The sequence below is a fragment of the Panthera uncia genome (genome assembly GCF_023721935.1).
Source record: "Panthera uncia isolate 11264 chromosome B2 unlocalized genomic scaffold, Puncia_PCG_1.0 HiC_scaffold_24, whole genome shotgun sequence".
In the NCBI taxonomy this organism is placed as follows: domain Eukaryota; kingdom Metazoa; phylum Chordata; class Mammalia; order Carnivora; family Felidae; genus Panthera; species Panthera uncia.
The window spans coordinates 46613882-46628545 of NW_026057580.1; the positions used below are offsets into that span (position 1 = coordinate 46613882).

The 14664-nt window shown below is 34.2% G+C and overlaps 1 protein-coding gene across 7 annotated transcripts in view; it reads right to left on the bottom strand.

The window, feature by feature from the left end:
- SNX14 (sorting nexin 14) overlaps positions 1 to 14664 on the bottom strand; it is an 88509-nt gene that overhangs the window by 40632 nt on the left and 33213 nt on the right. For 6 of the 7 annotated variants that reach the window (XM_049653972.1, XM_049653970.1, XM_049653969.1 and 3 more), the window contains 8 exons: positions 8464 to 8620; positions 6844 to 6919; positions 5804 to 5848; positions 5619 to 5699; positions 5405 to 5519; positions 1495 to 1650; positions 1064 to 1188; positions 506 to 564 (listed from right to left, as the gene is read on the bottom strand). In XM_049653972.1, the coding sequence (XP_049509929.1) occupies positions 506 to 564; positions 1064 to 1188; positions 1495 to 1650; positions 5405 to 5519; positions 5619 to 5699; positions 5804 to 5848; positions 6844 to 6919; positions 8464 to 8620 (814 nt within the window). Of the gene's footprint in view, positions 1 to 505; positions 565 to 1063; positions 1189 to 1494; positions 1651 to 5404; positions 5520 to 5618; positions 5700 to 5803; positions 5849 to 6843; positions 6920 to 8463; positions 8621 to 14664 lie in introns of those variants that run through there. The other variant, XM_049653974.1, reaches the window with a different exon arrangement.

The following is a 14664-nucleotide window of genomic DNA, read 5'->3' on the forward strand; positions in this document are numbered from 1 at the left end:
AGGAAAAACCAAGGTATTAATTATCCAGTTTATAAATGGATAAAGCACTCTCTTCTGTTATTTCTTTGGGTTATTTAACTGCACAGAAGGTGAGAAGGGAAAGAAAGAAAAAACCCTCCACATTTGTAACCCGTAAGTACTCTAACATAAAATATTCTCTGAGGAAAAAAAAAAAAACCTGCCTAAAATTGACTTATCTATAGATTTCTTTTATGCAAGTAGTTCACAGGATCTAATAAAGCAGGTGATCAAGCACTAATATGTATTAATTATGATATTAGCAAGGCAATGGTGTGTATCTTGTTAAGTTTTTCTAAATTAACTTCAGGCATTTTCAGGTTACTATATGTAGTACAATTATAGAATTACTTAATAAAATGTCTACTTATGTAGCAACGGAACCACACAAAGAAAAACAGTTAATAAAGACAAAGATAGTATCACAAGAATGATTAGCATCAACAAGTACAAAAACCACACCACACAGATGACTTACTATACTCACCTGTTCAATTTTGAATTGCGTGTTGGTGATTCTGCACCTCTTAAAAGTTGCCTGAAATACTTCAAAAAATTATGATTTATTAAACTATTTTATTTTTAAAAATGCTACTTTACCCTACTACTTTCCAGGTTAAAGAAAACAAAATTTAAATCAAATGAAAACAACCATAGACAAATAGAGTAAGGATTAAAATATTGCAAATAGAGATATTCAGGCCACTTAATTTCCACATGTCTATAGTAATGTACGTAAAAGAAGAATGGAGTTTCTGCATCACCACAGCATTACACAGCCACTGAGGCATATGCCATATCAGGTGGATCTATTTGGCCATAGTCATCTACCTAATCATATATATACAAATACAGTTTTGGTATTGAGAATCATTTTTACAATAAACTTCTAATCTCCATTAATTTATGTAGTAAAACATAGTACTCACTTTTTTAGTTAATGTTTTATTTTTATTTTGCTTTTTGAATCACTCACCTACTGATATCAAAGCCATTATTAAATTTTGAAGGAAAATTCTCAAACAAGATTAATATTTTGACTTACCTCATCACTGTGGCAGAACATAGGTGTAAACACATTCTCTAAGAGAGACAGTACATGTTCATATGCTTCAAAAAGGCATCTCATAGTTTGAAGTTTCACAACATCTATATAAGGGCCTTCAGCAACTATTAAAAAAATTATATTGTAGAGATTGTTTATGAATACCATAAATACATTATATATTAGTTTAAAATGACAGTGAAAGAACATTCAAACAGTCCTAAAATTATGTTTTGCAGAAAATCCACTTATAAGGTACAGAAATCACACTAGGATGAGGAATCAGAACAAGTTCTGGCAAGTATTAGCTATGTGAATTGTGAGTAAATTTCTCATCAAAGCTTTTATCTTGTTAGATGAATACAGGAGAAAACTCTGAAAACATTAAAAGTGGTAAAAGGGCTATATTCTCATCAACATCTTTGACTTACTTTTTTGAATCTCTTCTACAATAAAGGGATCAAATCGAATTTTGTCAATACTTTCATCCAAACAATAGGTTTTATAAATCTTCTGCAACTCTTCATGAAGAGACAGCATTTCATCATTTGACAACTCTGGTCGCAAAATTCTATCATTGAATTCCTCTAGCAAATTAGGAAAAAGTAAGAAAAAATGAATTCTTTCAATACAACACAATATAAAACATATTATTCCCAGTCTAATTGTAATCAATATTAAAAATAGAAATCACAATCTATTCATTTTAAGCTTTTAAAATAATTTTAATTGGAAATAAAATAACTACCCAGATGAAAGAAAAACTTTTAACCAAATATTTTCTATATTAACATAAAATATGTAAACACTTGCACAGCAATACGAATTTCTAAAATTCAGAATAGTAAACAGATTTCTAAAACTTTTATTTAAAGAACATATTTGATTGACTTCTTATACCAATGGTCATTAATATTTTGAAATCTAATTCACTAAGTAACAGTGAAACTTAAGGCTTTTTAAAGTTCCAATGTTTTTAAATAATATTTCCTTCCATCATGGAGACTACAGACTACTGATGGAGCTGAGTATGTAAACAAATGAATCATTTTTTTTTTAATGACAGATGACAGCAGTAGGAGAGACAAAATATTAACTGCCTTTTCTTATTAGAAGAGGTAGTAATACGGAATTCACTCCGTAATTCTTAATTACCCAACTGAAACAGAGAGGAAAGAAAAGAGTTTTTAAAAAGGGAACACCACATATATGATCCTGGGATAATAGCAAATTCATATAATTGGAGTCTCAAAAGGAAAGAAGAAAGAAAATGAGGCAGAATATCTGAAGTGATAACAGCCAAGAATTTTCAAAAAGGATGAAAGACACCAACCCATTCTGATACCCATTTTTTTAAGTTTATTTACTTATTTTGAGAGAGAGAGAGAGCACACACAAGCAGGGATGGGGCAGAGAAGGAGAGTGAGAATCCCAAGGCAACATATCCAAGACTCTCAGTACAACCCAAGAAGAACATATAAAAAGAAAACTACATAGTAGAGTCAAATTGCTGAGAAACAAAAATAAAGAGGAAATCGTAAAACCAGCTAGAGGATATCTACAAAAAAGCCCAGGGTAATACCATACTTAATGGTATAACACTAAGTGAATTCCCCATAAGATCAGGAACAAAACCAAGGATATCAACTTTCACCACTTCTATTCAACATTATTGTAAAGGGCCTAGCCATTGTAATAGGCAAGAGAAAGAAACATAAGGCATAAACACTACAAAGGAAAAAGTAAAACTGTATTGCAGTTGACACAATTACATATGTAGAAAATCTTAAGGAAATATATGAAAAAGCTACCAGAACTAATAAATGAATGCAGCAATGACACAGGACACAAAGTCAATATGCAAAATTGTTCTCTTTCTGTATATTAGCAACAATTTAAAAATTTTTTTTTAATTTTTTTAATGTTTTGTTTACTTTTGAGAGAGAGTGCGAGTGGGGGAGGGGCAGTGACAGAGGTAGACAGAGGTGGAGGTCTCCCTCTATCTCTGCCCCTCCCCTGATCACACTCTGTCTCTCTCTCTCAAAAATAAACATTAAAAAAAAAATCCTATATAGTCAAAATAATCAACACTGTAGTACTGGCCAAAAAGACATACGGATCAATGGAACAGAAGAGAATCCAGAAACACACATATATGATTAAATAATTTAACAATTCAAGATGGGAAAGAAATGACTCTTCAGAAAATGAGTATCAGAGGGTGCCTGGGTGGCTCAGTTGGTTAAGTGTCTAACTTTTGATTTCAGCTCAGGTCAGGATATCACAGTTCACGAGACTGAGCCCCACATCAGGCTCCATGCTGATATAGTAAAGAACCTGCTTGGGATTCTCGCTCTTCTTTTCTGACCCATCCCTGCTGTGCGCGCTCTCTCTCTCACTCAAAATAAATAAATAAACTTAAAAACATGAGTATCAGAAAAACTGGATATCCATAACCATACGAAGGGAAAAAATCAAACTCCACTCCTATCTAATACCAATACAAAAAGATTTCAAGGTCACAAACCTACATGTAAAATATAAAACTATAAAGCATGTAGAGAAAAACAGGCATCTAGAGATAATATCACCTTGACTTTGGGTAACAAACATTTCTTATGGAAGTCTCTGAAAGCACTACCCGTAAATATAGATCTACTGAATTATCATCAAAATTTTAAAATTCTACTCATCAAAACTATTCAGAAAATGAAAACACAAGTCATAGTCTGATCTCTGACAAAAGAGTTGCATCTAGAATATATAAAGAACTCTGGGGCACATGGGTAGCTCAGTCAGGTAAGTGTCCAACTCTCAATTTCAGCTCAGGTCATGATCTCAGTTTGTGGGATCAAGCTCTGCATCAGGCTCCATGCTGACAGCACAGAGCCTGCGTGGGATTCTCTCTCTCCCCCTCCCCTGCTTCTCTCTCCATCCCTCTCAAAACAAATAAATAAACTTAAAAAAAAAAATTCCTATAACTCAATGACAAGAAAAACAATTCAATAAAAAATAGGGAAAAGACTTAAACACTTCCACATACCAAGATATTCGAATGACCAATAAGCATATGATAAAGTGTTCAACACTAGTCATTAGAGAAATGCAAGTTAAAAGCACAAGATACCACCACATACCCACTAAAATGGCTAAAATTAAAAAAATAAATAAATACCACCAAATTTTTGTAAAGATGTAAAGCAACCAGAATTCTCACATATTGCTAAGGAGGATACAACCACTCAAAAATAGTACAACCACTTTGGAAAACAATTTGGTAATTTCTCATATAACAAAATATATATCTACCCTGTGACCCAGCAATTCTATTTCCAGTTATTAAACATATGCCCAACAGAAATCTTTAGACAAGAATATGCATAGCAATTTTCTTTATAATAGCTCAAAAGTGAAAGCAGTCCAGATACCCATCCACAAGAATGAATTTAAAAAAAAAAAAAAAAAAAAAAGCCCACGCTGTGGTACACTCATATAAAAGAGTATTACTTAGCAATAAAAAAGAGCAAACTATTCCTCTACACAACAACCTGAATCAATCTTAAAAAGCATAATCTTAAATCAATGAAGCCAGGCACAAAAGAGTACACACGATGTACTCCACTTCTATCAGGAAACAGTACAAGCAAAAGTAATCTGTGGGGAAAGGAATGAGAGCTGTGTTGGCTCTGGCAGGAGTGGGAGCAGGGGTAGCTCGTCTGGGAAGGACCCCAACTTTCTGGAGTGATGGAAACATTCTGTATCTTGATAAAGGAGTAGGTTACACAGATGTACAGATGTCTCCAAACTGACCAAACTGTACATTTAAGTTCTATGAGTTTCACTGTAAATTACACCTCAATTTTTTTTTAAGTTATATTTAAAAAGGAAGTCAGTTGGGGTGCCTGGGTGGCTAAGTCGGTTGGGTGTCCAACTCTGGCTCTGGTCACGATTTCGCGGTTTGTGAGTTCGAGCCCTGTGTCGGGCTCTGTGCTGACAGCTCAGAGCCTGGAGCCTGCTTCGGACTCTGTGTCTCCTTCTCTCTCTGCCCCTCCCCCACTTGTGCTCTGTCTCTATCAAAAATAAGTAAGTGTAAAAAACTTTTTAAAAAATAAAGAGGAGGTCAGTTGATCGAGGTCAGTTATAGATTATGTTACAATGTGGAAAGGAGTGGACACCAGAGACAACTCAAAGGTGATCTTAGAATACCTAGTAAAAAGAAATTTAGTACAATGACACACTACAACAACATCGAATCTGATCTAAATACTCAAATATATTTAAAATATGTAATATATTAAAAAGTATAAAAATGACTTTGCTAAAGTGCACGGTAAGCCTCACCCACAGTCAGACATATCTGCAATACATGCACTGCTCCTTCTTGTTTCAGAAAGTTCATAAAACGAAATAAGAGATCTTGCTGCTCTCTGATTTGCTTCAATTCTAACTTCAGCACCTTGATACAATATGAGAGAAGGGTAAGTTAAGGCCATATAAACACATGATAAAATTGTTTATATCAAAAGTAATATATGTTATTGGTAAAAATACTTACAGATGGCTTTTTATTTCTAGGTTCTGCGAATTTCTGCAAGAATGGAACCAAAGGGGAAGGCAGTTCAGTTGCTTTTTCAGGCTTTGAAGAAAGAGAATTTATTAATTCAATACAAGTGCCATGTGACTGGACAGATATAAATCAAAAATTAAATGCAATCTGAATGTTTCTAATATAATACTCACTGGACTGTCATCTATGAAGATGATAAGCAAATGATTCACAGTATCCTAATGGAAAATAATACACATAGGTCAAAATAATTCCATTACCATCTTCTCCCAAAATTCTCAAAGCTTTTTTCATATCGTGGAAGTTTCTAGAAAAATGAAGAAAATATGGAACAGTGCCAAAGCATCTACACATATGTAATATAGAGGGACTTTAAAAAATCTGTGATGCAGGGCCTCACTTTTAGGAAAGTGGGCAAAGAAAAGTTATTCTGACTTTGGCATTTAAAATGTTTATATGGGTGCCTGGGTGGCTCAGTCGGTTAAATGTCTGACTTCAGCTCAGGTCATGATTTCACGGTTTGTGCATTCAAGCCCCATGCCAGGCTCTGCGCTGTCAGTGTAAAGCCTACTTCAGATCTTCTGTCTCCCTCTCTTTCTCTGCCCCTCCCCTGCTTACACATGTGCTCACTCTCTCTCTCTCTCAAAAATAAACAATAAATAAAAAAAACTTTAAAACAACACCTGGCATAATGTAAATACTCCATACATGTAAAAATAAATTATTCCTGTTTCTTCAAAATCTTACTAGTTCAAGTAAGAGGAACTGAAGTGTCCATCAATGGATGAATAAACAGAAAAATGTGGTATATACCTACAATGGAATATTATTCATCCTTAATAAGGAATGAAATTCCAATATATGCTACAACATGGATAAATCTTGGAGACATCACGCTAAGGGAAATAAGACTGTCACAAACAGACAAATACTGACTGGACCCACTTATATGAGGTACCCAGAGTAGTCAAATTCATAGAGATAGGAAGTGCAGTGATGGTTGCCAGGGGCTAGGAGGAAGAATAGAGAATTATTATTTAATGAGTACAGAGTTTCAGTTTTGTAAGATGAAAAGATTCTACAGATGAGTGGTAGTGATGGTTGCTCAACAATGAATGTATTTGATACCACTGAACTATACATATAAAAACATTTAAGATGATAAATTTTGTATATATTTTACCACAATTCAAAACCATTTTTTAAGCCTTACTGGATCAGCTAGGAAATCCAAAGATGGAAGGAACACTGAACCAGACAGGATCTCTCTTAAAAGTAAGGTCAGGGATCTGGAAAAATAAACAGTATTATACATATTTAGTGATTTACATCAGTTCTTACCTGGGGATCTTGTTAAAATGCAGACTAATTCAATAGATATGTCCCAAGATTCTGCATTTCTAAAAAGTTCCCAAGTAATGCACATGCTAGTGGTTCACAGACCACACTTGGGAGTCCTGTACTGACCAGGAGAGAGTACTATTTAAGAGAAAACAGCATTTCCTTAACAGGAAGGATTTGGGTGAGCACTAGAAAATACTCATCTCGGAGTATTTAAAATATTTAATATATTTTGAAATTAATGTTTAAAACTGATAGGTTTTTAACAGTATAATTACTTTGTAATTATAATATTTAAATTAACATTATAGAGGAACCTGGGAGGCTCAGTCGGTTAAGCATCCGACTTCAGCTCAGGTCATGATCTCGCAGTTTGTGGGTTTGAGCCCCACATCAGGCTCTCTGCTGTCAACAAGGAGCCTGCTTGCTTCAGATCCTGTCCCCCTCTCTCTCTGCCCCTCCTCCGCTGGTTCTCTCTCTCTCTCTCTCTCAATAAACTTTTTAAAAAAATAAATAACATTATATATTAATTTCTTTAAAATAAAAATATTTTCATTAAAATGTTTAAAATTTAAAAAATGTTAATACAAATTTTAGGTCACAAATAAAGTAATATTTAAAGTACATCACTAGGGGCACCTGGATGACTCAGTTGGTAGAGCATACAACTCTTGATCTAGGGGTTATGAGTTCGAGTCTCATGTTGGGTATGGAGATTACTTAAAAATAAAATCTAAAAATAAAAAATAAAATTAAAAAAAGTACATCACTAAAAATAAGCCATAATTTCTCTTCTAAGAATTATTAGGATAAGAGTAATGAGGTAACTTTATGCAATAATCTAAACATGTTCCTGCCAGAACAAGGAAGGACAGTCTAGATGAATTCTAATTATTCTTCTCAGGTTTATATCTTAAAATGCAAACATATCAGTTTAGTTTGTTCAAAGTGTTTCTGTCACTAAGTCACAATGTGTATGTCTTTAAAATGGAACACCAAGAATGAACAAAGTATAATGATTTCAAATGAAAAAAACTGATTTTATCTATATTTACCTTGGGAATTTCCAAAAAAAAAAAAAAAAAAAAAACAACCCTTCTAAGCAACACAACACATCCAAATACTTAGTACCTAAAATGGCATTTTAAGACCGGACAAACCGTACTTCTTTAAAAATGAAAAGTTACTCACATCATTGCCTAATCTCAAGTTTTAGTGTACTCCTATTATGATCAATAATAGCAACATACAGGGGCGCCTGGGTGGCTCTTGATTTCAGCTCAGGACATGATGTCATGATTCATGAGTTTGAGCCCCACATCAGGCTCCAAGCTACCAGTGTGGGGTCTGTTTGGGATTCTCTCTCCCTCCTTCTCTGCCCCTCCCCTGCTCTCTGTCTCAAAATAAACTTAAAAAAAAAAAAAAAAGAATATCAATACACATATGGCATGGTATGCAAATACCGCTATGACATTTTCCAGTCTATTTATACCTGCAGTCTGTTGCTTTAGGAGGCAAAATATAAGGAAAAAGTAGTTCAGTGAGTTTCCTTAAATAGTGTAATTCATCTCTTCGACTCCTCAAAGCCACATGAAGCTCTGGACCATATTCTTCTAAAGCAGCTTGCTGTAAAAACTCTGTATTTTCTACTACAGAGATTAAAAAATAAATATTGAAAGAAGTTAAGTAACATTAACTAACTCCACCCATTTCCACTCACAAACAGAAAATCATTTAACACAGTTATTCCTTTCATAACCCTCCTTTCTTTCCAATATGTATTTTACTGGGAAATTTTTCACAAATAGGATATAAAAAGAATAATTCCCTCCTTGCCAGTTTTTCAATTTTGCAAAAATTTGATAAAAAGGCCCTTTCCCAATGCAAGCAAGAATTTTAACTCGTATCACTATTTTACACATTATATTAAACAGGGGTGCCTGGGTAGCTCAGTCGGTTAAGCGTCCGACTCTTGATTTCAGCTTAGGTTATGATCTCACAATTGAAGAGATGGACCCCTGCGTCAGTCTCTGTGCTGACAGTGCAGAGCCTGTTTAGGTTTCTCTCTCTCCCTCTCTCTCTCTTTAAAAATAAACTTAAAAAAAACACAAATTATATTAACAAAAGCAAATATTTATTTTAAAAAGTGGAAAAACTACAGAAAATTTCTAGCACATACAAAGCTGTTGCTATCAAATGTTACATCTGTTCATCCTTTGCAAATACAAAAACAAAACAAAACAAAAACCCTGTTAAAATTCTTTATTGTCTCTGCTTTCAACATCAAAATAATTCAGGTAATCTTTTAAAGCACTTATGGTATAGAAACTGGCTTTTTTGATTAAGTTCTGTACCTTCTGCCCAGCATATAGGACACAAGAGGTACAGAACTGTATAAGTCCATGAATAGATACATTACTTAATGAATATTAAGTGATGATAAAACTTATATTAACAGTAAGTTTTCTTTAAAGGTCAAATACTAAATATTTTAACTTAAAGGCAATAATAGTATTGCCACTGTTTTTCACAGACCTCAAAAGAGTAGAAGAAAAACAAGTCATGTTTTCCCCTATTTGCATTCTGTGCCTAGTTTCAAAATCATGGCTTCTATGAAGGGAATCTTAATCTAATTCAATGGCATGTATTTTTCACTATTTTCTTCTATTTTTATTAAAAGAGAATGCAAGCACATTTACCCAAAAAAGTCAACATATGCATACTACTAGTGTGAATACTAAGAAGATAAATGAAGGCCATCTGCGCCTGAGGTACAAAAGGACTGGCGAAGGCAGATGTAGTTTTTACAAGAAATGCATTTTATTTCATAATTATCCAATTATTTGCTAAGCATTTTCTCCAAGAATTTGGGACACAGGTTTTTAAAAATTTGTCATGAGCCGAATTTAAAATAAGACTAAGCCATGCTAAATTACAACTCTACTTCGTTAACAAACTGATATGATCTTGAACAAATGATATAATCCCTGTAAGTCTCAGTTCCCACATCAGTAAATAGTTAAGTAGTTATTAACACTGAAAAGTCATCATGCAAAATGTGTAAGTAATTATAATAGTCAATGTGATTAAGCATTTACACATAAAATATAAATTGAATCACTAGATTGAAATCTATTCAACATCTGTCAGACTTGAAAGTTTTTTGTAGTTCAAGATAATGAGAAAATAAATCATGCAAAACATTAAGAGAATACAGGGAGGAAAATCTTAATTGGGAATGTAAACAAAATATAGATGCTGGAAAACAGAGCATGGACTAATCCCCACTAATCATCAGTACATCTACTGCCTAATCAGTTAGTAGTTTTCAGACCAAAGCAGGAAAGGTCTCCAGAATTCATGACAAAGGGATATCTTTAGGATGAAAGACTAGAGAGTAAGGTCCTTTTGCACAGTTTATTACTGAATTTAAATTAAATCAGTGTTTCTAAATGTGTACACATTCAGTATTTCTAAGAGCCATAAAAGTACTTACATAGAAAACATCTATATAATCCCTATTCTCAAAAGACAGATTATAGAGAAAATACTGAGAGTAAAAGGAATATGGATGAAGAGATGAACATTTAATTACTTTCTGAATTATGCACAATTGTGGGGCCAAAGAATTTAGAAAATAAATCCACGCATTAAAGAAATGAAAATTCAAAAATCTGAAAACCTTTTTTACAAGTCTATCTAATTCCCTGTCATAATATTTAGAATACCAGGACTTTTGAATAAAATGAAAGTCCTTCTAAGCTCTGGCCTTTTACTTCTATGGATCTCATTAACTACAATATTATTAATGAATGTAATCTAGCATTTTATGACAATTTTATAACTGGGAACCACTTTTTGCATTAATCGTAGCAAATTAACAACCCCTCTCTTGTAGTCTCAACAATAAATTTCAAATTATCACTCTCTTAGAGACAAAATAATTTGGGAATTTTATTAAACTGATTAGTTCAACTAAAAATAAAACGGGCACCTGGGTGGCTCAGTCAGTTAAGTGTCAGACTCCTGATTTTGATTCAGGTCATGATCTGACAGTTCTTGAGATTGAGCCCCATATCAGTGTGGAGCCTGCTTGGGATTCTCTCTCTCCCTTTCTCTGCCCCTCTCCCACTTGCACTCTCTCTCTCAAAATAAATAAACATTTAAAAAAAAAAAAAAAAGATGCTGGCACAAGAACAGACACTCAGATCAATGGAATAGAATAGAGAACCCAGAAATGGACCCACAAACATATGACGAACTAATCTTTGACAAAGCAGGAAAGAATATCCAATAGATTAAAGACAGTCTCTTCAGCAAGTGGTGCTGGGAAAACTGGACAGCGACATGCAGAAGAATGAACCTGGACCACTTTCTTACACCAGACACAAAAATAAACTCAAAATGGATGAAAGACCTCAATGTAAGACAGGAAGCCATCAAAATCCTAGAGGACAAAGCAGGCAAAAACCTCTTTGATCTTGCCCGCAGCAACTTCTTACTCAACACGTCTCCGGAGGCAAGGGAAACAAAAGCAAAAATGAACTACTGGGACCTCATCAAAATAAAAAGCTTCTGCACAGCGAAGGAAACAATCAGCAAAACTAAAAGGCAACTGACAGAATGGGAGAAGATATTTGCAAATGACATATCAGATAAAGGGTTAGTATTCAAAATCTATAAAGAACTTATCAAACTCAGCACCCAAAAAACAAATAATCCAATGAAGAAATGGCCAAAAGACATAAATAGACACTTCTCCAAAGAAGACATCCAGATGGCCAACTGACACATGAAAAATTGCTCAACATCACTCATCATCAGGGAAATACAAATCAAAACCACAATGAGATACCACCTTACACCTGTCAGAATGGCTAACATTAACAACTCAGGCAACAACAGACGTTGGCGAGGATGCGGAGAAAGAGGATCTCTTCTGCACTGCTGGTGGGAATGCAAGCTGGTGCAGCCACTCTGGAAAACAGTATGGAGGTTCCTCAAAAAACTAAAAATAGAACTACCCTATGACCCAGGAATTACACTACTAGGCATTTATCAAAGGGATACAGGTGTGCTGCTTCGAAGGGGCACATGCACCCCCATGTTTATAGCAGTACTATCAACAATAGCCAAAGTATGGAAAGAGCTCAAATGTCCATCGGTGGATGAATGGATAAAGAAAATGTGATATATATATATATATATATATATATATATATATATATATACACACACACACAATGAAGTATTACTTGGCAATCAAAAAGAATGAAATCTTGCCATTTGCAACTACGTGGATGGAACTGGAGGGTATTATGCTAAGTAAAATTAGTCACAGAAAGACAAAAAATCATATGACTTCACTCATATGAGGACTTTAAGAGACAAAACAGATTAACATAAGGGAAGGGAAACAAAAATAATATAAAAGCAGTGAGGGGGACAAAACAAGAGGCTCATATATATGGAGAACAAACTGAGGGTTGCTGGAGGGGGTGGGAGGGGGGATGGGCTAAATGGGTAAGGGGCATTAAGGAATCTACTCTTGAAATCACTGCTTCACTATATGCTAATTTGGATGTAAATTTTAAAAAATAAAAAATAAAGTTAAAAAAAAAAAAAGATGCATCCATTTACTCAAAGCCTGGGTTCAAAGTGTTTGTCTTTAAAACAAAGACTATAATTAAAAAAAAAAAAATTTTTTTTAAATGAAAAAAGAAAAAAAAGGGTGCCTGGGTAGCTCAGTCGGTTGGGCGTCTGACTTCAGCTCAGGTCATGATCTTACAACTCGTGGGTTTGAGCCCCATGTCGGGCTCTGCGCTGACAGCTCAGAGCCTGGAGCCTGCTTTAAGTTCTGTGTTTCCCTCTCTCTCTCTCTGCCCCTCACCTACTCACACTCTGCCTCTCTCTCTAAGATAAATAGACATGAAAAAAATTTTTTAATGAAAAAATAGAACAAAGACTATATTAAAAATACCTTTCTCACATAAAAACCTGCAAACAAATGTTTGCAGCAGCTTTATTCATAACTGCCCAAACTTGGAAGCAAGCAAGATATCCTTCAATAGGTGAATGGATAAATAAACTGTGGTACATCCATACACTGGAATATACCTGAGCAATAAAAAGAAAAGAGCTATTCAGGGGCAACCTGGGTGGCTCAGTTGGTTGAACATCGACTTTGGCTCAGGTCATGATCTCATGGTTCATGGGTTTGAGCCCCACTTTGGGCTCTGTGCTGACAGACAGCTCAGAGCCTGGAGCTTACTTCAGATTCTGTGTCTCCCTCTCTGCCCCTCCTCCACTCACATTCTGTATCTCTCTGTCTCTCAAAAATAAATAAATGTTAAAAAAAATTTAAAAAAAACAAAAAAAGAAATAAGCTATCAAGCCATGAAAAGACATGGAGGAGCCATAAATACATTATTTTTAAATAAAAGAAGCTAGTCTGAAAAGGCCACATTATGATTCCAAGTATATCACATTCTGGAAAAGGCAAACTGTATGGACAGTAAAAAGATCAAGGGTTGCCAAAGGTTCGTGAAGGAAAGAGGGAGAGATGATAGGTGAAACTAGTCAAAACCTACAGAATGTACAACACAAAGGGTAAACCCTAATGAAAACTATGGACTTTAATAATAATGTATCAATATTGGTATATCAATAGTAACAAATGTACCAATACAAGACGTTAATAGAGGAAAAGAGAGAGAGATGGGCACTCTCTATACTTTCTGCTCAATTTTCTGTAAACTTTAAACTGCTCTAAAAACTAAAATTTACTGGGGCACCTGGCTGGCTCAGTTGGTGGATCATGTGACTTTTGATCTCTGGGTTGTGAGTTCGAGCCCCACAATGGGTATAGAGATTACTTAAAAATAAAATGTTTAAAAAAATAATAAAGAAATTTACTAGTAAAAAAAAACACTTTTCCTATGCTTTTTCCTGACAGTTTATGGCTAAAGACAATCAATTTGTTTTTGCCAGTGACAGGACGATGATTTTTAAGTTAATTTTTTTATTCAATTAAATTACACATATTCAAACTCTTCTACTTTTTGAACATGTTGAAGGTAAAACTATTTTAGTTCTTATGATATAAGATGAACACAGAAAACAAATTCAAATATAGAATTTAAAACGCTTCTCATACCTGAGGAATTACTCAGCAAAAAACAAACTAATGATTCGATTAAATTTTACTTCAACCCTGCTGAGAACATAATTTCCCCAAACTGATTATATAACTGATATTATGAGAGACAGAAAATTGGTTCTGTGTTCAGATGAATTTGGGATGTGGTAAGTTAAAAACTAAGTAGTTAAAGCTATTTCTTTGCTGTAGGACTACTCAGAAATTTTGGTATGCTAGTATTTACTGGGAATTTCCAGAAGGGGAATATAATATATAGTAATTACCAGAAAATATGACAATGAAACCTCTTCCACATGGTTACCTACATGGAGTAGTATGTAGTATCGATAAAGAATACCAAAAGCATTAGGAAAGCACTGACAAAGAATACCAAATGCAAACACAAGGAAAATCAGTTTTGTAAAGAATCAACCCTAGAACACAGAAGTGATTTTGTTAAAGAAAAATTCCAGTTTGATCTAAGAGCAAGAAAAGTCCCAAATGAAGATTTCACTCATTAATCAGAAAACATTTACTATGTGTAAATCATGACAG